The following is a 26,065-nucleotide window of genomic DNA, read 5'->3' as shown; positions in this document are numbered from 1 at the left end:
GGAGGTAGGAGATTGTTTATAGACAATGGCAGCGATATAGGAAAGTACAATGTGATCTATTGTTTTTTGCCAAGATTGTAAAGTATATTCTAAAGCCAATGGAATAATGAGCAGAGAGTTGCAACAGATGATGTGCAATGTATTCAGAAAATGAGTCTAGTACAGGCATTCATGAAGCATTGCAGATGGCACAGAAGGTAGTTCAATAGATCAGAGATGGTTTGAGGTAGCAAAGCAGTTAGGTAAGGTCAAATAAGTCAAAAGGCAACCGATATGAAGGTCAGAGCTCTGAATTCCGTGGAGTACAATCCAACCTCTCTACAGAAGAAAAATTACAGCTTTTAGAAAAATTACAGTTTTTAGATTAAGTTAAATAATAAGCAGGGGATATGAATAATGTCAGTATCCACTTGGCTTTACTCTTTTGATTGATTTAATCTGAAATACTGATATACACATGAGGTGCCCTCTATTCTCCTGTTTTCTCTATAGTCACTTCCGGATAAGTCTGTGAGGAGAGCAGCCTTTTCATCTATGTCGTATTGATGGAGTTGGATCACTGCATCACATTGGATATACTGCATATTGTTATTGAAACTCTCCACTGGGACTTTCCCTACCAATTACTATTGGAATATATGGTTTGATCAATATATTATATTAATATTTGTTATATGCACACAATCTGCATGGTATTTGGTATTTTAGGAGTTGAAAGTGGAGCTATATGGTCTATATATACTATAGCGTGCCCCCTCATTATCCTGTGTGAATATAAAGAATGGCTGCATTGCATTTTTTTTCGTCTGTGCATAATCAAACATTTTAATGTAAAATTAAGTTTTGAACAATATTAACCCTTTAAGGACCATTGATTTCCCCAGTTTCCGTGCTTAAGACACAAGCAATTTGGCATTTTTACTGGAATTTAATACTGAAAAATGGGGAAAAATGGGAAAAAGCATTTATTTGCTATGTTTAGACCGTAAGCTAAATAGCGGTCACCCATTTGAAAACTACGACACAAAATGATATATTTTTAGAATTTAGACACCCCAGGGCATTTATATAGAGGTATTTTGACACGTTTAACCCTTTTATTGTCAAGGGCAGAAAATAACATTTAGGGCTAAGAACCGCACAAACACTTTATTAAAATCAAATAATAAAAAATACACTTTATTAAACTAATATGTATTAAAAAAAACTTTATTAAAATTGTACACTTTTATCACTGCAGTAGTTCACTGGGACAGAAGGGGAGGGGCCAAGACAAGCCATGTTAATAAACAATGGCTTGTCATTTTTGATATGTGATCACTGTGACTGGCTGTCACAGTGATCACATAACCATAGGCCACTTTTTTGTGCATCACTGGACTGCCTCACTCCTGGGGCATCCAGTGATTGGCCAGTGAAGCTGATACCAGCATGCACTGGGGCAAACTAGTATCCAGACACAGTGATTGTATACACAGTAACTGTCATTTGCTACAGGTACTGTACTGCTGCTACGCTATTTCTCACTCCTGATACATGCACACTCCTAAGCATACCTATGCCCTAAACAATAGATAACAAATTAATTTGATTGCAGAAGTAAATTTAAACGTTTTTTTTTTATTGCATGCTCTAAATTAAATGGATACTAAACTCAAACTTTTTCTTTTATAATTCGGATAGAGCCTGCAATTTTAAGCCACATTTTAATTTTCTCCTTTTATCAATTTTTGTACGTTCTCTTTGTATCTTTATTTGAAAAAGATGAAATGAAAACTTTGGAGCCAGGCCATTTTAGGTCCAGCACCTGGGTTGCGCTTGCTGATTGGGTGACTAAATGTAGTCACCAATCAGAAAGTGCTATCCAGGGTACTGAACCAAAAAAGATACTAAGACAACAAAGAAAAATTGATAATAGGAGTAAATAAGAAAGTTGCTTAAAATTGTCTGCTCTATCTGAATCATGGAAGAAAAAAATTGGGTTTAGTGTCCCTTCAAGTTTAATTTTTACTTTCACATCCCTTTCATGGAATTTCTGGTGCTTGTTACTAGAGACATCCATTTCAGCTTCTGAAACAGGACTACTTGATAATTTCCTATCAAATACAATACGATTTCACATTTATTTTAGACAGTAAATTGCCTTTTTTGTGGATTAAAAGTGTCCATTTAGAAATTTTCAGTAACTTTTGTTGACATCTCCAGTATTATGTCTTTTAAAAAAGAAAAATCGCACAAGGCAAGACTCAAGTGAAAGATTGTAATATAAGATTGCACACACAGATGCTATTGCACTTACTAGAAATTTGTAAATAAAAAGCCTTCAGATAAAGCATTCAATTGTTTGCACTCCTCGTCACTCACTATAGGCTGAGATGGACTGCCTCTTACTGCTGCATCAAAGCGTCAAACAGGGTTTTCCGGATACCCTGTGACCGTGCTTGGTGACTTTGTGAGGACAATGAGACTTCAAGACAAGGACACTTCCAAACTGTCAGCTGGTTCCTGACGGCTGGGCTTCTTCAAGAAGATAAAAAAATGGATGTCTCTATAGTTGCGCCCTTTGTATTTAAAGGGCTGTCTACCAATAAAATCATGCGGGTGTGTCTGGCAGCTACCAATTGTAACAGTACACGGTTCTTAGAAAACAGACAGAACCACATAATGATTTGATATATGCAACATTAAGTACTTTGTTAATACATTCACAAGCCATAAAATGTTTAAAACATAGCAATGATAATCGTTGATACTATCAAAATATCTATATATATAAAAAAATCGTGATTGATTGACAGCAATGTGCTTTTGATGTGAAACTAAAATACAGCTAAAATAGATTACATATAAAAGTTATATATAAAAGAAACCAGTTAATCTAAAGCATAAGGAATACTTTGTCTATAGGGGTTATTTTGTTGTTATATCTTAGCACTAATTTATAAAGTGTACGCTAAGTTTTTTTTGTAACTTCCTATTAGATGTATCCATACATAAAAGAAACCAAATGTATCTATATGTTACAGTTTTGTGATGGAATGATTCAGCCGCAATTGGGCAGCACATTTTTGTAACTTCCTATTAGATGTATACATATATAGAAGAAACCAAATGTAACTATATGCTACAGTTTTGTGATGGAATGATTTAGCTGCAATTGGGCAGCACATTTAAATTATTGAGGACGATTGTTAAACAATTTTAAATGATTGTTTGAAAATAAGTAACGTTTGTGCTGGCTTTGTATTGAATTGTTTAATGCTCAAAGTTTTTATATATACAATAAATATGTATATATGGAGCTGTTGAATAAGCCTACAAACTATTAAATACGATAATTATATCTTTTAGGGTAACTCTTAATTAAGAACCTTCAAAATCTTTTTGATACCATTAAAAATTTCTATATGAACACTCTGGGAGCTAAAATTTGGGGTTTAATGCAGGCTTACAATGATTTATGTTTGATAAGGGATATAAATATTTGTACTAAATATATTCTTCAAAATAGGTTTGCCTGAAGGGTCAGATATAAATCTGTTACCCTTCCTGTTGCCTAATGTATCACTGTAGAGCAAAGAGATAACTTTTAAATGAAGGCTGCTACATCAATGTCTATATTCAAACCAAGAGGCTGTAATGTTTGAAGTTTATATATCCACTTGGTTTCAAGTTTCCTTAGTTCTAGAAGTCTATTTGGTTTCGAGGGGGGAACCCAATCTATAATTTGCACTTTTAAAGAGCTGGGGTTGTGTCCATGGTAATCGAGAAAATATTTGGGAACACTGTGTTTAGTCAATTTCTCTTTTATATTGCAAATGTGCTTATTTACTCTCCGTCAGATCTTATGTTTTGTGCGGCCTACATATAGTAGGTCACAACCACATTCTAGTAAATAAAATATGTATGTAGAGTCGTAGCTGCTTCTAAATGTGATGTTGAATGTTTCTGTTGACCTACTATTTGGGAAGGTTGCACATATTACATCTTGTTTTACCACATTTCATAGTGCCTTTCCATTCTTTTAACCAGTTGTTTCCCCCCTTGCTGAGATCTTCTTTCTTATTCCTGATAGATCTGAGTTTATTCGGGGCGAGTATTTTTTTTTTTTTTTTGCCCTTCCTGTAGGTGAATGTAGGTTTAACATCCAAATGTGGCCCCAACAAAGGATCAGATTTTAATAGAGGCCAATGTTTTTTAAAATCTTCTCTAAACTCTTAGAGCCTTTGTTGTATGTAGTAATAAACCTTGGCAAATTGTCTTTGTTAGATTGAGATTTTATAAATTTATTGTGTATATGGGACCCTATTGTTTCTACACCTGATTTCTTGTTTGTAAAAAAGGACGTTCTATCTTTAGACATAGCTTTAGTTTTTGCTTGTTGGATGGTATCTTGTCTGTACCTTTTTCCTAAGAATTTATTTTCTAAAATTTGTGCTTCCACTTCAAAGTCAGCTGGATGAGCTGGATGGTTTCTTTTATAATTATGTATACATCTAATAGGAAGTTACAAAAAACTTAGCGTACACTTTATAAATTAGTGCTAAGATATAACAACACAATAACCCCTATAGAGAAAGTATTCCTTATGCTCTAGATTAACTGGTTTCTTTTATATATAACTTTTATATGTAATCTATTTTAGCTGTATTTTAGTTTCACGTCAAAAGCATATAGCTGTCAATCAATCACAGTTTTTTTTTTATATATATATATATATATATATATAGATATTTTGATAGTATCAATGATTACCATTGCTATGTTTTAAACATTTTATGGCTTGTGAATGTATTAACAAAGTATTTAATGTTGCATATATCGAATGCATTACGTGGTTCTGTCTGTTTTCTAAGAAAAGTGGACTGTTACAATTGGTAGATGCCAGACACACCCGAATTATTTGGTTGGTAGACAGCCCTTTAAATACAAAGGGTGCAACTATAGAGACATCCATTTTTTAATCCTCTTGAAGAAGCCCAGCCATTGACCGGGGGAAACACTTCAGGAACCAGCTGACAGTTTGGAAGTGTCCTTGTCTTGAAGTTTCATTGTCCTCACAAAGCCACCAAGCACGCTCACAGGGTATCAGGAAAACCCTGTCTGACGCTTTGATGCAGCAGTAAGAGGCAGTCCATCTCAGCCTATAGTGAGTGACGAGGAGAGTGAAATAATTGAACGCTTTATCTGAAGGCTTTTTATTTACAAATTTCTAGTGAGTGCAATAGGATCTGTGTGTGCAATCTGTTATATTACAATCTTTCACTTGAGTCTTGCCTTGTGCGATTTTTCTTTTTTATGTAACCACAAACGGAGCCAAGGTTGGGAATCACCAGGCTGGACTAAAGCAGCACAGAACGGGCATCTTGATTGTCCATTAATCTAAGTGATATTCATCAGGGTTCGAAAGGAATCAAGGCCCTTTTATACAAATACTTTGAAGCATTTGGACATTCATTTGAGTCATCCATTCTAAAATATATCCTATGTATGGACACTAAAATCAGAGGTACTGTGAATCTAGCGGTAATCCATATGGATTATTGTGTATAAAAAGTATGTATTCGAATTTTAATACTAAGATTTTCTAGGTACTAAAAAGGTATTGAAAATAAAATATCAATAAGGTACAGTTATTATATATTACATATATAATTGATAGAATACAGTAGAACTGAGTATAAGTTTTGCCGTGGCTTATTACATTATTATAAAACTTGTAAGATCAGAATATAGCGCAATCAACTTTTCCTATAGTATTATGTTTTTTAAACAATACTTTTTTCAAGCTTTACAATTTACTACAAATATTCCTGACAACTGCATTTTCTACTTAAGTTGAAGGTAACATGCCATAAAACGTTTGTTCTGTACCTTTTCCAAGACTGCACGAGCAAATGTGATTGGATTTGAAATATTCTTGATACAAGAAACAGCACCTGCAGAAAGATTTTTTCCATCCATTATGATTGCATCAAGTTCCACATCACCATCAGCATTCAGTACAGCACCGTGACCTGCAGGATACAACAAGGTTTATATGAAAAGCAAACAGTATAACCTAAAGGTTTTGGAATAAATGAAAGACATTTTAGAGCTATTTATTTTAGTAATTCTAGCAACTATTGTATTGGATTTTCATGGAAAACAATATTTTATGTTATTGTGTCAGGCTTTTAAGTAAATATATTGCCCATGGCAAAAAAGATACTGATTGTTTTCCTTCAGTCATAAAACCTTTATCTTGTTATAAAATCATAAAGTCTGCAAGGCATTGGATTTTTCTTGTGACATTCACTGAATGCTTTTCCTCCCAGAAGGTAATGATAAAGGAGCAGATATGTAGAAATATGCTTAAAAACATGAAACATTTTTATTTTCAAGGCAAACATTGTGCTTTGATAAATGTTTTTTTTCAGAGGCTGCGAACAATATGGCTGATCAAGTTATAAGTACCAACAAAACCTTTAACACTAAAGTAAATTGGTTCAGTAGTTCTTTTTAGGATTTAACAATAACAAAAGCAGTACAAGTGTTCTATTTTCTGTGAAATTACCCTCCCCCCATACATTTCTACAGTAATATTCCCTCTGCCTGGTATTGTGTGGCTGTGCTGTCCTGTTGAATTGGAAGAGACATATCATTGCAGACTCTTTTTCTCTATGAAAGGTAAATGTGAGCTAAATGAGGACAGGCAATGGATTCCATGGGGCTGATATATCAAGCTCCGTATATGGAGCTTGATGCCCCTTGTTTCCGCTAAAGACCGCTGCACCATAACCTGTCCGCCTGCTCTGAGGCCACGGACAGAAATCAACCCGATCAAATACGATCGTGTTGATTGACTAGCTAGCGGCTACGATTGGCCGCGAATCTGCAGGGGGCGACATTGCACCAGCAGTTCACAAGAACTGCTGGTGCAATGATAAATGCCAACAAGATACGCTACATTGCATCATGTCCGCTTGCAAATTAATAAATATACACCCATTTATCAATCTACCATAACTGAGCATGTTGTCCACCTGCTACATGATACGGCAAATAGAAAAAAATGATGTTCATTCCCAAGTGTTGGTTTGTCTCCTTGTATAACTTTTCTGAAGCTTCATAATGCTAGACCCAGGAACAGGACAGATCACTCCCTGGAATAAATTAGCTAATGACTGAGGAATTATGACTGATCAAAAGACCTGGAATATGACTTGCATAAGATTCCCTGAGATGGGTTTTCTCTAAATAGCCATTGTTTCTTGTATTCAATCATAAACAAAAGGTGAGGCCGCACAACGGTTCCAATAGAGAAAACAAAGGTTTATTGTCAAAATTTAACCCGGACAGACATGGATAGGTAGGTAGTCTAGTCATTGTTTCTTGTATTCTCTATCCTGTTTTATTTCAGTACTTTATGTATTTATTCATTTTTTTAACTCATATTTTAAATTCAATAATTGATTATGCTATTTATAAGTTCATATTTGATAATATAATGATGATAATGTTAACAAAATATTGTACTCTGGTTTTGTCTCTTTTTTTTGTAAAATCAATGTATGTGCTATTTTTGTTGGACTGAGAACATAACTGCTGGCTTTACAAAAAATAGTTTTGTCTTTGAATCTTCATACTTTACATAAAGCGATATAATACTCAAATGCTTTCAATCATAGATACGAAAGAACATTTGTTAAACATGATAACCTTTTCTTTCCTAAGATATGGAGAGTCCATGACGTCATTCAATTACTAGTGGGAATATCACTCCTAGCCAGCAGGAGGAGGCAAAGCTGTTAAATGTCACTCCCATACCCATAGTCCCCAGTAAGGCTTGCCGATACTGGCTTTGTGAAGTAATAGTTTGTGAGCTGGCAAACATTGGGAGTACGGTAGGGCTACTCAGTTTTTGCTGAGCTGTAGAGGTCTGAGTTATTTTATTTCTGTGTGGGAATTAAATTGATACCGTTCTTTGCTCTGAGTTACCAAAGTCTTCTCTTAAAGGGACAGTAGTCTTTTGAAAAATTTTCTTTTTCTAAAAACGTTTTGTTTGCTGCTGCTTTAATACCATAGTGTTTTTTTCAGATTTTGTTTTGCCTATGCTATTTTGTACTACATGTTTAATAGAACATTAGAGTGTTAAGATATATTATTGCCCTATGTCCCTATTGTCTCTCAGGATGATGCTGTTCCGGCAATCGCACAGCTTTCTCCTCAAACATCCCAAGTCTCAATGGCATCACGTACAGTGCTCTGCAGTTCTTCTCAGCCTCCTGGAGGAGTTTATTTGCCTGCAGATTTGGCTGCACATGTATCTTCTGCAGTATCTGTTTTTTCCTATGCTAAGGAAAACGAAAGAGTATAATTAGACATTCAGATAGTGAGGTTTCTGTTCCACCTACTGCTACGCAAGTTGCCCTCCCTCATAAGTCTGATGAGGAGGATACGTAGGTAGCCTCTGGGGGTGAAATCTAAGATTCAGACAGTATAATTCCTTCATCTGATACTGAAGAAGTAGACTTCAGATTTAAGCTTGAACACCTTTGTGTACTGTTAAAGGAGGTTTTGGCTACTTTGGACTTTTCGATACTTCTGTCGTTGTCAAACCTTAGAAATCTTGTAAATTTATTAAATACTATGATGGTCCTTCCTCTGTGGAATTGTTTCCAAACCGTGTGACAGAGATTTTTTCACAGGAATGGAAGAAGCCAGGGAAACCTTTCTCCCTGTCTCTCATTTTTAAAAATATGTTTCCTGTTGCTGACTCTATTGAAGATTCATGGTGCTCGGTGCCTAAAGTAGAAGGGGCTATTTCTACTCTGGCTAAGAGAACTACAATCCTTCTAGGATAGCTTTGATTAAAAGCTGGAGGCTTATTTGAAGCATATGTATGTTCATCAAGGTCTTCAATGGCAAAATGCAGTTTGCATTGCCATTGCAGCAAGTGCAGCTTCTTATTGGTATGACATCTTGTCTGAATAAATTTTATTAGAAACTATGTTGGAGGAGATACAAGATAGGATTAGGCTCTCAAACTAGCCAATTCCTTTATTTTTTTTTTTTTTTTTTTATGCTAACTTGCAGGTTATTAGACTGGGAGCCAAGATGTCTGACTTCACTGTCCTAGCCCGCAGGGTGTTGTGGCTAAAATTTTGGTCAGCTGATGTTACCTCTAAATCCAAGCTTCTGGCGCTTCCTTTCAAGGGTAAAACCTGGTTTTGTTCTGGTCTGATAGACTTCATTTCTGATATTACGGGTGTAAAAGGGTCGTTTCTACCACAAGACAAGAAGAACAGACCTAAAGGATGTCAGAGTAATTTATAAGGAAAGTCTTCTTCTCCCTCTCCCAAGCAGGAACAGTCCAAGTTTTCTTGGAAACCCAGTCAATCTTGGAGCAATGGGAAGCAACCAAAGAATCCTGCAGCTGAGTCTAAGTCAGCATAAAGGGTCTGTTCCCGGTCCGGGATCGGATCAAGTGGGGGACAGACTTCTCTGCTTTATTTAGCATGGATACAAGATGTTCCAGGTCCTTGGGCTGCGGACATAGTATCTAAGGGTTACAAATTAGAATTCAAAATTTTTGCTCCCAGGGGCAGATTCCACCTCTCAAGATTATCTGCGTTCAGGACCTTCCTCCCTGGGAGTAATAGTTCCAGTTCCAGTAAGGGAACAGGGCCTAGGATTCTATTCAAATTTGTTTGTGGTTCTCAAAAATGAGGTAACTTTTCGACCTATTCTAGACCTAAAGTGTCTCAACAAGTTTCTCACAGTACCATCCTTCAAAATGGAAAACATTCATTCCATTCTTCCTGTGGTACAAGAGGGATCATTTTAAGTTCCTGAGATTCTCTTTTCTAGACAAATACTTTGGGAAGAGTTTCCTTGTTCCAGCTACAAGGGTAGTTTTTTTCTAGGGATCATATTAGTTTCCGTATATATGAACATTTTTCTGACAGAGGACAGAAAATCTAAAATTCTCTCCTCTTGCCTCTCTCATCAGTGGCTCTATGTATGGAGGTAATTGGTCTCATGGTTGCTTCCATGGACATCATTCCCTTTGCTTGATTCTATTTGAGAGCTCTGCAGTCTTGAATGCTCAGTCAATGGAACAGAGACCATTCAGATCTGTCTCAGAGGATAGATCTAGACCAGTCGACAAGAGAGAGACTCTCTCTCGTGGTGGCTTTCTCGGGATAATATGTTTCAGGGCGCATGATTCTGGAGACCTTCCTGGGTTATTGTGACCATGAATGCCAGCCTGCTAGGCTGGGGAGTAGTCTGGGACTCGTTAAAGGTGCAGGGACTATGGACTCGGGAGGAGTCTGATCTCGCCATAAACATCTTGGAGTTGAGAGCAAATTTCAATGCTCTGATGGTTTCGCCTCAGTATTCCATAGCCGGTTTATCAGGTTCCAGTTGGACAACATCACCTCAGTGATTTTCATCAACCACCTGGGAGGAACTCCCAGCCATGAAGGAGGTGGCTCGGATTTTCAGTGGGCGGAAGCTCACAATTGATGTCTATCTGCCATCCACATTCCAGGAGTGAATGACTGGGAAGCGGATTTCTTGAGCAGACAGACATTTCATCCCAGGGAGTGGGTTCTCCATCCGGAGGTGTTCTCCAGGTTAATCCTCATATGAGGGTGCTGGAGTTGGATCTGATGGCGAGAAAAGAGATTCCAATGGCAATACTTTTTAAGTATTAATAGACTTATAAGTGTAAGCAAGGATAGAGGCTTGATGAAACAGTTGTAACTGAGAAACACGTCGCATGTATTTCTGATGTACCAACTGTTTTTTAACACTGTGAGGAGTGGAATACTTTTTTATATGTTTTAAATAAATCCATTTTTTATTATACATCCACTCTCAGTGTTATGTATGGTACTGCCTTGCTATGCTACTTTAGAGTTCCTGCACTCTGACACCCACGAACCAGCCATTCCACCCGGTAACAGCCAGCTGGATTGCTGCTAAAATCCAGCCTGCCTCTATAGGCACAAGTGAGTGCCTTCAATAAATGTGAGTACTGTGTGTAGAGTGGGCTATTAGTGCTTATTGTACCACCATTTACCTGCACCATAGGCGCCTCTATCCTTGCTTACACTTTTCAGATCTTCTTCCATCGGATGCTGATAGAGAGCTGCTTCCTTTTGCTTCCTTTTACAGCCAGCTTGATTGCTGTAAAAAACCAGCTTGCGTCTACCGGCACAACTGAGTGCCTCCTCCTATTGTGAGTACCTAGTGTTCACATAAGTTTGATATTTCAAAAATACCTTTTGATCTGCACCATTGGCGCCTCTTTCTTGTTGTTTTATCTTAACAGATTAATAGACTTATATCCAATAGTAGGATACTTGGGTATAAATAATCCCAGTTCCAGGATAGGTGCTGTGTATATTAAACACTGTGATTGAAGAAAGTTGTGGAGAGTGGAGAACTCAGCACAACAAGTATACACTTGTAGCACTCAAAAGTCAGAAAAAATCACCCTTAGGTGATATTGCAAGTCACAGAAATCAAATGTCAATATTGAGGTCTTGGTGGGCAAGATAGATAAAGGAGAACTGAATTAAATTAAAAATTAACTTTTATTATAACGATTAAAAATTCTCATACACACACAACACACCATTAAAACTACGTCTAGAAGGATTGGACTATGTGTGCCCTTTGGTGATATACGCTGTAAGTACAGCGTAATAAGAGTAGTAGTTATGACCTTATGAGGGTAATTAATGTATATAGTTTGGCTTATGTATAGTTGCCAAAACCATTCCTCCCTGAGATATGTAACCAACTACCTAATATGTACTCTTAAATGGTAAAGGACTGGGGTAAATGTGCGTGAGTAATAGAGTTACCGCATAAGCTGTGGTGCTAATTGGTCACACATATATGGCTGTTAGCTACTGGTTGATAAATAAGCATACAAAGCATTAAACTCCAATAATACACAGTAACCAGAGCTATCTCGTACTGTCTCGCATGTAAACAGTTAATAGATAAGAAAGGACTCTATAACCACTAAGCCCTCGTAGGTATTATGCCAGATGATGCACTAAGGCATTAATATGAACCCAATGTAAACTCTATAAATACTAATGGTATATAGATCAAGGCTGATATATTCAAATTCCGCTTCTTGCAGCATAAGAGCACTTGAACATAAATCGTATTGAGGTAGAGCATACCATTAGTATAATGAATTAGTGCTAGAGTAATACGGGATAAATACTGAGTAGAGGAGTATTATGTCTGCTGGATGGATTATTGCACAATACTAGAAACTTAATTCCGTTACTGTATAGTATTTGCGTAATATAATAGTTAATATTATTGGAATAATATAAAACTTAATTAAACCAGTTGTATGATCGTTTAGAGATTTATTCCATTCAAGTCAATACACTTGTGAAATGATACTTTAATTTCAGTACCGTAATAACTGATGTACATGGACTGGTATCAGTGTACCCCTTCTAATCCCAAGGGGAGACCTATTCATCTAAAGTTACTTAGTTTAACGGCACTAGAACAGTTCCAGTGTGCTGGAATGGAGATTCTCATATGCTGGATGTATGAGGGATTTAACTGTGATGCAACCAGAGTTAGTTAACCCTACGTGTGGTTTAAATATTGCAGTGTCTGCTAGAGTAATACTATAGATATTGTTTAACAGGCAAGTCACTTGCTAATAAGAGCATATCTACTGATCGTTGTTATAAGACACATATCTTGCCAATAAGATCATGTACAATTTTGAACATTGCAATTGATACACAAAAAGAGTTTTATTACACTGTAACGATATTATATGTTTGACCGCACTTCAATACTGGTTTATAAATTTCCTAGGTTAACCCTCATACATTAGTCTGTAAATATATTTCTCAGTCACAAGAACAGAGAGTAAGCTAGCCGCTATGTAACATGTGTTACCAGTTAGTAAGCCACGTATTGCGCCGCTATTTTAGGGCACACACTTATAAACTAAGTCTGTATGGTAATGGCAGATGTTAAACTGGCCGTGGCCTGTTACTGCCGTGTGTGCTGTGTATGCCTGCTGAGCATTGTGAATAATTTCCCAGATTGAGGTCACAAGGGTACTGACAAGGATCAATATCCCCAGACACAGTAGCGAAATTAGCTTGAAAGAGTAACTGAAAGGGACACGCTAATCGAGCCCAACTAGACGAATCCTAAAACACAGGAGCTCACTGGACTCCTCACCATTTCCCTAACATGTTTCGCCGCTTGTCGGCTTTGTCAAAGGGTGCGCGCGCGCGGCGCGCGAAATTGACTTTAAATCAGGTAAGTGTCTGAATGTTCAACCCCCTTTGAGTGACGTCACGGGTTGCTGCAAAGTGATACACTGGGTCCTAAGCACCTTTATGTTCCAATGAGTGTTGCTATATTACTAGAAATATTTAGTAATTGCTGGTGAATTTTGAATCTATATATAAAAATGATAAATCTAAAGACAACAATAGTGATATATGTCCGGTATTGATCCAGGGTGTAAGGAAGTGTTTGGTGAAAGCAATACTTATGCTATGTGTTAGCGCCTACTGTGACTACATAAAAAATAGTAAAAATAGGGTCACAGATAAGTTAAAATAATAATATGACTTTTAAATATGAGGTGAATGAATTATTCTATAAAGATAATAAAATATTAATAACGTGTGTGCTTGAGTGAAATTAAATAAAAAATATTAAGAATATTTAGTATACAAATTATTATGAAATAGTGTTTGTGTACATACAAACTAACTCGTGAATAAAGGTCTAAATGGGGGAAAAAGGGGAGCAAACAGAGAAATACTGATTGGGAATAAGTGAGCAAATAGAAAGGTATTTGCAGTGAATAGTCAGTGAATAGTATCACCAGTGGATTTGCCTATATCACATAATTGCCCTTATGTGTTCTAATATAGAATTATCAATTCATAGCTGTAACATGTTAGGCGCTAATTGAAAGAGATGCAGCAAAAATTCTAAAAGATTTTATTATATTGATTTTTGTCACAGGAAATGTATTGACAGTAAGGGGGTTGACTAACTGAGACACTATTTATTTGGGTTTAAAGGAATGCAACGAAGTTGTTGTTTTCGTTCAGTCCAAATGGATGAATGGAATTTAATAAATAAATCCATCTACTCTCTGCTTTCAAAAGGGCTTGTTCCACGTTGCCCCCACGGATGCCTAATTCAACTTTCTGTATGCCCCAACATTGTAAGTCAGACTGTCTGGATTTATGTTGCAGCAAAAAATGTCTGGCTACTGTTGAATTAACTGAACGAAAACAACAACTTTGTTGCATTCCTTTAAACCCAAATAAATAGTGTCTCAGTTAGTCAACCCCCTTACTGTCATTAATACATTTCCTGTGACAAAAATCAATATAATAAAATCTTTTAGAATTTTTGCTGCATCTCTTTCAATTAGCGCCTAACATGTTTCAGTTATGAATTGATAATTCTATATTAGAACACATAAGGGCAATTATGTGATATAGGCAAATCCACTGGTGATACTATTCACTGACTATTCACTGCAAATACCTTTCCATTTGCTCACTTATTCCCAATCAGTATTTCTCTGTTTGCTCCCCTTTTTCCCCCATTTAGACCATTATTCACAAGTTAGTTTGTCCTCTAGTTTGGGTATTGGTTCCCACTAGTAATTGAATAACATTATGGACTCTCCATATCTTAGGAAAGAAAACAAAATGTATGCTTACCTGATAAATTTATTTATTTCCGGATATGGAGAGTCCACGACCCGCAACCTTAATTAAGACTGTTATTTTTGACTAAACTGCAGGCCCCTCTACACCTTTGTGTTATTCCTTTTCCGTTTTCCTTCTGTTGAATGACTGGGGATTATAGGTAGGGGAGTGACATTTAACAGCTTTGCTGTGGTGCTCTTTGCCTCCTCCTGCTGGCCAGGAGTGATAGTCCCACTAGTAATTGAATGACGTTGTGGACTCTCCATATCCGGAAAGAAAGAAATTTATCAGGTAAGCATACATTTTGTTTTTCATGCAAACATATTTATGAAAGGGGTTTAAATTTAAAGTGACACTACCAGGAAATGCATGTTTCTTTATAACTGGTACCTAAATATATGTTGCTCACTGACTGATAGGAAAACCCTTCACAGAAAAAAAATACATTTATGCAGCACAGGAGCATCCATGATTCAAAAAGGAAAGTACTGTAACACATTTTTTAAAAAAATCTATTTTACATGAAACAGATACACTTTTTTTTTGTACTACAGTATCCATTTAAGATTTAAATTGATTTCAGAACCAAAAGGAAATAAAAATGATCAAAATTAGATAAAGATTATAAATATTGCAAAGTTCTTTTCATATTTATATTCATTTAACGTTACTTATTTATTATTGCAATCAAAATAAAAGTACTAAACTTTTTCATTCAGCATCAGACTAATTTATCTGCATACAACTATTCAGTTTTTCAGACTAAAATAACTATTCAATATATAACTTTGCAGTTTAATAGCAAACTACCTATTCAAATGCAATATAACAGAATTCCATATTTAACATCAAACAGTAAAATAAATATAGTACCTGCATCAAATACATTATTGTCCTCCATCATTCGAACAGCAGCTTCAACTGCTTGCATAGAACTCCCACCATTTGCAAGAATAGCAAATCCACATTTAGCTGCATCTTTTACACCGGATTTACTTCTTTCTGCAAAGGCATCAGGGATTGCCCATGCTCCACCATGCACTATCATCACTGGCTTCATACTAATTTGGGAGTTAATCTATAAGAAAATGATGTAAATACATGTTTTTCTATATATACAGCAATGTTAATTTACTATGAAATTACTTATATATTCTAAAGTCATCGTTATCCATGGGTTCAACCCATTCTTAATCCTTACTTAATATGCCATTGGATGCCATTAACTAGTAAGATATAGTTCATATTAAACTCTGTCCAAAAAAACTCTGTGTTGTCTCCAGGATTTACTACTTGTATTTGATATTTGAGAAAGATATATTAATGAGTTAATATCACCAACTGATTACATTAATAACTTAGAAATCAAATACACAAATTAGTCATCATAAGGAGACAACAGGTTTCAAATTGCTGCTGATCTCAGTTGTACTGAGGAACATCTTAAAACCATAGTAGGACTTACTGCACCTATATTCCTTAATCAGCATGTTCATTTGCAGATTTCAATGAATGTTCAATGAAAAATAACATAATTTATGTAAGAATTTACCTGATAAATTCATTTCTTTCATATTGGCAAGAGTCCATGAGCTAGTGATGTATGGGATATACAATCCTACAAGGAGGGGCAAAGTTTCCCAAACCTCAAAATGCCTATAAATACACCCCTCACCATACCCACAATTCAGTTTAATGAATAGCCAAGAAGTGGGGTGAAAAAGAAAGGAGTAAAAAGCATCAACAAAGGAATTTGGAAATAATTGTGCTTTATACAAAAATATCATAACCACCATAAAAAGGGTGGGCCTCATGGACTCTTGCCAATATGAAAGAAATTAATTTATCAGGTAAATTCTTACATAAATTATGTTTTTTTCATGTAATTGGCAAGAGTCCATGAGCTAGTGACGTATGGGATATCAATACCCAAGATGTGGAACTCCACTCAAGAGTCACTAGAGAGGGAGGGATAAAAATAAACAACAGCCATTTCTCACTGAAAAAATAATCCACAACCCAAAATATAAGTTATTCTCATAATGAAAAGAAAAACTTAAAATATCAGCAGAACAATCAAACTGAAACAGCTGCCTGAAGAACTTTTCTACCAAAAACTGCTTCTGAAGAAGCAAATACATCAAAATGGTAGAATTTAGTAAATGTATGCAAAGATGACCAAGTTGCTGCTTTGCAAATCTGATCAACTGAGGCTTCATTCTTAAAAGCCCACGAAGTGGAGACTGATCTAGTAGAATTAGCTGTAATTACCTGAGGCGGGGCCTGACCCGGCTCCAAATAAGCTTGATGAATCAAAAGCTTTAACCAAGAAGCCAAGGAAATAGCAGAGGCCTTCTGACCTTTCCTAGGACCAGAAAATATAACAAATAGACTAGAAGTCTTCCTGAAATTTTTAGTAGCTTCAACATAATATTTCAAAGCTCTCACCACATCCAATGAATGTAAGGATCTTTCCAAAGAATTCTTAGGATTAGGACACAAGGAAGGGACAACAATTTCTCTACTAATGTTGTTAGAATTCACAACTTTAGGCAAAAATTTAAAAGAAGTCCTCAAAACTGCCTTATCCTGATGAAAAATCAGAAAAGGAGATTCACAAGAAAGAGCAGATAACTCAGAAACTCTTCTAGCAGAAGAGATGGCCAAAAGGAACAACACTTTCCAAGAAAGTAGTTTAAAGTCCAAAGAATGCAGAGACCCATATTTATCAAGCTGCATACGGAGCTTGAAGGGCCGTGTTTCTGGTGAGTCTTCAGACTCGCCAGAAACACAAGTTATGCGCTGTTCCATAACCCTGTCCGCCTGCTCTGAGCAGGCTGACAGGAATCGCCGGAAATCAACCCGATCGAGTACGATCGGGTTGATTGACACCTCCCTGCTGGCGGCCGATTGGCCGCTAGTCAGCAGGGGGCGGCGTTGCACCAGCAGCTCTTGTGAGCTGCTGGTGCAATGTTAAATGCAGAGAGCGTATTGCTCTCCGCATTTAGCGAGGTCTTGCGGACCTGATCCGCACTGTCGGATCAGGTCCACGAGACCTTTAATAAATAGGGGCCATAGGCTCAAACAGAGGGGCCTGTAATGCCTTCAAAACCAAATTAAGACTCCAAGGAGGAGAAATTGATTTAATGACGGGATTAATACGAACTAAAGCCTATACAAAACAGTGAATATCAGGAAGTTTAGCAATCTTTCTGTGAAATAAAACAGAACAAGCAGAGATTTGTCCCATATCCAAACCATCCTGAAGAAACTGAAGAATTCTAGGAATTCTAAAAGAATGCCAAGAGAATTTATGAGAAGAACATCAGGAAATGTAGGTCTTCCAAACTTGATAATAAATCTTCCTAGAGACAGATTTACAAGCTTGTAACATAGTATTAATCACTGAGTCAGAGAAACCTCTATTAGTACTAAGTGTTCAATTTTCATACCTTCAAATTTCATGATTTGAGATCCTGATGGAAAAATGGACCTTGAGATAGAAGGTCCAGCCTTAACGGAAGTGGCCAAGGTTGGCAACTGGACATCCGAACAAGATCTGCATACCAAAACCAGTGTGGCCATGCTGGAGCCACCACTGACACAAATGATTGTTCCATGATGATTTTGGATATCACTCTTGGAAGAAGAACTAGAGGCGGGAAAATGTAAGCAGGATGATAACACCAAGGAAGTGTCAGCGCATCCACTGCTTCCGCCTGAACATCTCTGGACCTGGACAGGTATCTGGGAGGTTTCTTGTTTAGATGAGAGGCCATGAGATCTATATCTGGAAGACCCCACATCTGAACAATCTGAGAAAACACATCTGGATGGAGAGACCACTCCCCTGGATGTAAAGTCTGACGGCTGAGATAATCCACCTCCCGATTGTCTACACCTGGGATATGCACCGCAGAGATTGGACAGGAGCTGGATTCTGCCCAAGCAAGTATCCAAGATACTTCTTTCATTGCGTAGGGACTGTGAGTCCCACCCTGGTGATTGACATATGCCATAGTTGTGATATTGTCTGTCTGAAAGCAAATGAACGGTTCTCTCTTCAACAGAGGCCAAAACTGAAGAGCTCTGAGAATTGCATGGAGTTCTAAAATATTGATTGGTAATCTCGCCTCTTGAGATTTCCAAACCCCTTGTGCTGTAAGAGATCCCCAAACAGCTCCCCAACCTGAAAGACTTGCGTCTGTAGTGATCACAGTTCAGGTTGGCCGAACAAAGGAAGCGCCTTGAACTAAACACTGGGGATTTAACCACCACATCAGAGAGTGTCGAACATTGGGATTTAAGGATATTAACTGTGATATCTTTGTATAATCCCTGCACCATTGATTCAGCATACAAAGCTGGAGAGGTCTCATGTGAAAACAAGCAAAAGGAGTCGCGTCTGATACTGCAGTCACTTCCATGCACATAGCCACTAAAGGGAATGACTGAGACTGAAGGTGCCGACAGGCTGCAACCAATCAAAGTCTCTTGTCTGTTAGAGACAGAGTCATGGACACTGAATCCATCTGGAAACCTAAAAAGGTGACCCTTGTCTGAGGAATCAAGAAACTTTTTGGTAAATTGATCCTCCAACCATGTTTTTGAAGAAACAACACTAGTTTATTTGTGTGAGATTCTGCAGAACGTAAAGACTGAGCTAGTACCAAGATATCATCCAAATAAGGAAACACCGCAATACCTTGCTCTCTGATTACAGAGAGTACGGCACCTAGAACCTTTGAAAAGATTCTTGGAGCTGTTGCTAGGCCAAATGGAAGAGCAACAGATTGGTAATGCTTGTCTAGAAAAGAGAATATCAGGAACTGATAATGTTCTGGATGAATTGGAATATAAGGGTATGCATCCTGCAAGTCTATTGTAGACATATAATGTCTTTGCTGAAGAAAAGGCAGAATAGTCCTTATAGTCACCATCTTGAAAGTTGGTATTCTTACATAACGATTCAAAATTTTCATATCCAGAACTGGTCTGAATGAATTTTCCTTCTTTTGGACAATGAATAGATTTGAATAAAACCCCAGACCTTGTTCCTGAAAAGGAACCAGCATGATTACCCTTGAAGACTCCACACACTTCAGGAAAGCCTGAGCTTTTACTGGATTTTCTGGGATACGTGAGAGAAAAAATCTTCTCACAGGAGGTCTTACTCTGAATACTATTCGATACCCTTGAGAGACAATGCTCTGAATCCATTGATTTTGGACAGAATTTATCCAAAAATCCTTGAAAAACTTTAATCTGCCCCCTACCAGCTGAGCTGGAATGAGGGCCGCACCTTCATGCGGATTTAGGGGCTGACTTTGGTTTTTCAAAAGGCTTGGATTTATTCCGATTTGAGGAAGGCTTCCAATTGGAAACAGATTCCTTGGGGGAAGGATTAGATTTTTGTTCCTTATTTTGATGAAAGGAACGAAAACGGTTAGAAGCCTTAGATTTACCCTTAGGTTTTTTTATCCTGAGGCAGAAAAAAACCCTTTCCTCCAGTAACAGTTGAAATAATAGAATCCAACTGAGAACCAAATAAATTATTACCTTGGAAAGAAAGAGATAATAATCTAGACTTAGATGTCATATCAGCATTCCAAGATTTAAGCCACAAAGCTCTTCTAGCTAAAATAGGTAAAGACATGGATCTAACATCAATTTTGATAATATCAAAACTGGCATCACAAATAAAATAATTAGCATGTTGCAGTAAACGAACAATGCTAGATATGTCAGAATCCAATTCTTGTTGCTCTAAATTCTCCAACCAAAACGTTGATGCAGCCGCAACATCAGCCAAATAAATTGCAGGCCTGAGAAGATGACCTGAATATAAATAGGCTTTCCTTAGATAGGATTCAAGTTTCCCATCTAAAGGATCTTTAAAAGAAGTACTATCTTCCATAGGAATAGTGGTACATTTAGCAAGAGTAGAAATAGCCCCATTAACTTTGGGGATCTTTTCCCAAAACTCTATAGAAATTGCTGGTAAAGGATACAATTTTTTAAACCTTGAAGAAGGAATAAAAGGAGTACCTGGCTTATTCCATTCCTTAGAAATCATATCAGAAATAGCATCAGGAATAGGAAAAATTTCTGGAGTAACCACAGGAGGTTTAAAAACAGCATTTAAATGCTCACTAGTCTTAATGTCAAGAGGACTAGCTTCCTCAATATCCAAAGTAATTAACACTTCTTTTAACAAAGAACGAATATACTCTATTTTAAAAAAATAAGTAGATTTGTCAGTGTCAATATCTGAGGAGGGATCTTCTGAATCAGATAGATCCTCATCAGAGGAGGATAAATCATTATGTTGTCGGTCATTTGAAATTTCATCAACTTTATGAGAAGTTTTAAAAGACTTTTTACGTTTATTAGAAGGCGGAAATGCAGACAAAGCCTTCTGAATAGAATCAGTAACAAATTCTTTAAAATTCATAGGTATATCATGTACATTAGAAGTTGAAGGAACTGCAACTGGCAATGTACTATTACTGATGGATACATTCTCTGCATGTAAAAGTTTATCATGACAACTATTACAAATGACATTCGGAGATATAATTTCCACAATCTTACAACAAATGCACTTAGCTTTGGTAGAACCGATGTCCAACAGATACTTCTGAGGCCGGATCAGATTGAGACATCTTGCAAAATGTAAAAGAAAAACAACATATAAAGCAAACTTATCAATTTCCTTATATGACAGTTTCAGGAATGGGAAAAAATGCATAGCCCTCTGACATAGAAAAAGGCAAGAGGCAAACAGCAATGGGGTATAAAAATAATGAAAAATTTGGCGGCAAGTATGACGCACATCGTAAGAGAATTTTTTTTTGCTGCCAACAATATCCGGAAATGACACATTGCGTCACTAACGACGCAACCGTGTGTAAGGCTTCCATGTCAACTACGACGCCGGAAGTGACGAACTTGCGTCAACGTACATACTTTTCGCGCCAAGATAATTCTTGCGCCAAGAATGACGCAATAAAGTCTAGCATTTGGTGCACCCACGGGCCTAATGCTGCCCGCAATTTGTAAGTAGAAAGAAGTCAATTTGAAAAAAGACTAAACCCCAGGTAAGAAAAAAAAATATTTCTTAATATGTTTTATTTCCCAAATATGAAACTGACAGTCTGCACAAGGAAATACATGAACCTGCCTCATGGCAAATATAAGTACAATACATATATTTAGAACTTTATATAAATGCATAAAGTGCCAGACCATAGCTGGGGTGTCTTAAGTAATAAAAAACATACTTACCAAAAAGACACCCATCCACATATAGAAGATAGCCAAACCAGTACTGAAACAGTTATCAGTAGAGGTAATAGTACATGAGAGTATATTGTCGATCTGAAAAGGGAGGTAGGAGATGAATCTCTACAACCGATAACAGAGAACCTATAAAATAGACCCCCGTTAGGAAAATCATTGCATTCAATAGGTGATACTCCCGTCACATCCCTCTGACATTAGCTGTACTCTGAGAGGAATCGGACTTCAAAAAAAGCTGAGAAGCGCATGTCAACATAGAAATCTTAGTGGTGAGGGTTGTATTTATAGGCATTTTGAGGTTTAGGAAACTTTGCCCCTCCTGGTAGGATTGTATATCCCATACGTCACTAGCTCATGGACTCTTGCCAATTACATGAAAGAAATCTCTCTTTATATGGGGGCCTATTTTTAAATTGTGGGTATGTGAAGAGTCAGTTATATTAATTGGTTTGTGCTGATGGTGGGGCCTGGAAGCTGCCGGCATCACAAAGAAACCAAAGGTTTTTGTTGATTCCCTTAATACTGTTATATGATATATATGGTTTTGTAATGCCAAATGATACTACTGTTCTTATATTTGATTTATTACTCTCATCTACAATACAGAAGGTAAATCTTATTTCTATGTTTTTATTTTTTTTTATTTTTCATCTTTGCATTCCTGTACTGCAGTGCAGGCTACTTGTGCCTAGGTTTGTTGTGGTGAATGGTATAGAGAGTGATTTGAGTTAATCAGAATTCAAATTTAACCCATGGCCTAATCAGGACTGGATTTCTGTCTGGAAAATGTAGGTTACTGCCTAGGGGTACCATCTCTAAGGCAACCATGTCCTTAACAATAATGTGATAAAATGTTAGGGAATGCATAGGCTCATGTTACAGGGACAGTAAACACCTTGACATTTTTATGTAAAATGTTTAGTTATGCATAATAAAACAATTTTGCAATTGATTTTAATTATTTATTTTGTCCACTTTTCATGTACTTTAGCTGTGAAAATTGAGCAATTTCTAATTCTCAGAACTTGAAATGCACTCTACTGACTCATCAAGGCTAACTCTGATGCATATCTGTCCCCAATTTTCTTAATCAGATAACAAATGCAACACAATGCACTCTATAATAACATTATAGCCGGGGCTAGCCTTGTTGTCTGTAGACTAAAGCCCAGATTGGCTCCTCCAAATAAGGCAACAAGTGGGTGGAGTTTGGCTATTGATAAATTACTGCAATAAAAAGGATGTTAATGTGTTTTAAAAACATTAAAGCTTGGCTGAAATGTTATTCTACAGCAAAACAGGAGAAATATCTTATAATGACCAAGTGTTTACTGTCCTTTTAAGCAAATACATGTTTGTGAGCTGCAATAGTGAGTGCACAGTTTAGGGCATCAAAGACATCAAAGAGCACATGAGTGTTGGATGCAGGATCTGGGGAGATCTAACCATTGTCTAGGGCTCCATCTATGTCAATTCAGTTCAGTCTCTAACCATAATTTTAAACTTTTATTTTTTATGGTTAATTCTTACATTGGAATAAATTGAATAGCACTTTTTAAAACACAAATTACATGCTTTCCTTCAAGCAGTGACCAACAAATGACATGCTTACCTTCAAGCAGTGACCAATAAATGACATGTTTACCTTCAAGCAGTGGCCAATAAATGACATGCTTACCTATAAGCAGTGACCAATAAACTACATGCTTTCCTTCAAGCAGTGACCAATAAATGACATGCTTACCTTCAAGCAGTGACCGATAAATGACATGCTTACCTATAAGCAGTGACCAATAAACTACATGCTTACCTTTAAGCAGTGACCAATAAACTAAATGCTTACCTTCAAGCAGTAACCAATAAATGACATGCTTACCTTCAAGCAGTTACCAATAAATGACATGTTTACCTTTAGCAGTGACCAGTAAACTACATGCTTACCTTCAAGCAGTGACCAATAAACTACATGCTTACCTTCAAGCAGTTACCAATAAATGACATGCTTACATTTAAGCAGTGACCAGTAAATGACATGCTTACCTTCAAGCAGTGACCAATAAATGACATGTTTACCTTTAAGCAGTGACCAATAAATGACATGATTACCTTCAAGCAGTAACCAATAAATGACATGATTACCTTCAAGCAGTAACCAATTAATAATATGCTTACCTTCAAGCAGTGGCCAATAAATGACATGCTTACCTTTAAGCAATGACCAATAAAGGACATGGTTACCTTTAAGCAGTGACCAATAAACTACATGCATATATTCAAGCAGTGACCAAAAAACTACATGTTTACCTTTGAGCAGTAACCAATAAATGACATGCTTACCTACAAGCAGTAACCAATAAATGACATGCTAACCTTCAAGCAGTAACCAATAAATGACATGTTTACCTACAAGCTTATCTTCAAGCAATAAATGACATGCATACCTCCAAGCAGTAACCAATAAATTACATGCTTATCTTCAAGCAGTGACCAATAAATGACATGCATACCTTCAAGGAGTGACCAATAAATTACATGCTTATCTTCCAGCAGTGACCAATAAATTATATTCTTAACTTCAAGCAGTGACCAATAAATGACATGTTTACCTACAAGCTTATCTTCAAGCAATAAATGACATGGATACCTTCAAGCAGTAACCAATAAATTACATGCTTACCTTCCAGCAGTGACCAATAAATTATATTCTTCTTAACTTCAAGCAGTGACCAATAAATGACATGCTTACTTTTAAGCAGTGGCCAATAAATTGCATGCTTATCTTCAAGCAGTGACCAATAAATTACATGCTTACCTTCCAGCAGTGACCAATAAATTATATTCTTCTTAGCTTCAAGCAGTGACCAATAAATGACATGCTTACTTTTAAGCAGTGGCCAATAAATTGCATGCTTACCTTCAAGCAGTGACCGATAAACTACATGCTTACCTTTAAGCAGTGACCAATAAATGATTTGCTTAACTTCAAGCAGTGATCAATAAATTATATGCTTACCTTCAAGCAGTGCCCCATAATAAAAAGAACAGATAAACAAAATACTGTATAATGAATAACTTGCAAAGTTAAACAGAAACAAGCAACACAAGTTGTGAACCTTTTAAATTCTTGTGTAACAAGTATTGAACAAAGTCTAATTCCCTTCAGAAAGTATTTATAAATTCACATATTGTCTTTGAAAACATTAGCCATTTTTAATTCTATTAGAATATAAATAAATAACAAAAAGTTTGTGATTAAGTATAAAATCAAACAAACTGAGCAATAAAAACAATAACAATAAAATGCAGTATCTATCAGGTTTGTTGTAATTATTTTTGTATGCATTTTGTCATAATTTCCCTGATAAATAGTTTAAACTTGACAGTATTATTTTTTGTGTATTTATCATCATTATATTCTGACACAGGGTTAGGAGCTTGCCTTACTCTACAGCATACAAATATGAGTGAGAAATAAGGTAGCAAAAAGTGCTTTAAAAGTCTTGCTAATATGAGCTAATAGTATAGGAGAAGTGAGGTGGCTTGTATTTTCCTATTATTTTATACAGATCATTTATTTCACAAGATCCTGTTTTTTATTAGACTCATTTTGCAGGTAACCACAATTTAAAGTTGAAAGTTAAAAGCTATTTCAGAATAAAACTACTACTAAGAAAAAAAACGTAATACATTTCAATTATTAAGCAGATGATAAAAATACAAAACTGCATTTTAACTTACATATTGTCTGAAGAAGTTGTATTTCTTTTTTTCTATTTACAGTCTCTACCATGAGAATTTAAACATAGAATTCTTGTCAGCACAAGTATATCTGCAACTTATGGCAGTAAGCACTTCACATTTAAATGGATAAATATAGTTCCTACATACCAAAGACTAACTTACAGCTGTTAATTATTATCTCTATATGTTATCTTATTCTGAAAGAAGATATTTTTGGGATGGGCCAGCGTGCAGTAATCAAATATTCAATTCATGAATGGAAATACTACAAACAGTTTGTGATGATGTAA

The 26,065-nt window shown here is 36.4% G+C and overlaps 1 protein-coding gene across 1 annotated transcript in view; it reads right to left on the bottom strand.

Moving 5' to 3' along the window:
* Positions 1-25,847, bottom strand: part of LOC128656489 (isoaspartyl peptidase/L-asparaginase) — a 157,590-nt gene extending 131,743 nt beyond the window's left edge. The window contains exons 1-4 of the mRNA XM_053710407.1: positions 25,773-25,847; positions 24,982-25,047; positions 15,606-15,810; positions 5,875-6,017 (exon numbers count right to left, since the gene is read on the bottom strand). Coding sequence (XP_053566382.1) covers positions 5,875-6,017; positions 15,606-15,792 — 330 coding nt within the window. The 5' untranslated portion in view covers positions 15,793-15,810; positions 24,982-25,047; positions 25,773-25,847. The remainder of the gene's footprint in view (positions 1-5,874; positions 6,018-15,605; positions 15,811-24,981; positions 25,048-25,772) is intronic.
* Positions 25,848-26,065: the final 218 nt, after the last annotated feature.

This window comes from Bombina bombina, chromosome 4 (assembly GCF_027579735.1).
Source record: "Bombina bombina isolate aBomBom1 chromosome 4, aBomBom1.pri, whole genome shotgun sequence".
Lineage (NCBI taxonomy): Eukaryota > Metazoa > Chordata > Amphibia > Anura > Bombinatoridae > Bombina > Bombina bombina.
This window is presented reverse-complemented; position numbering and strand designations above follow the sequence as displayed.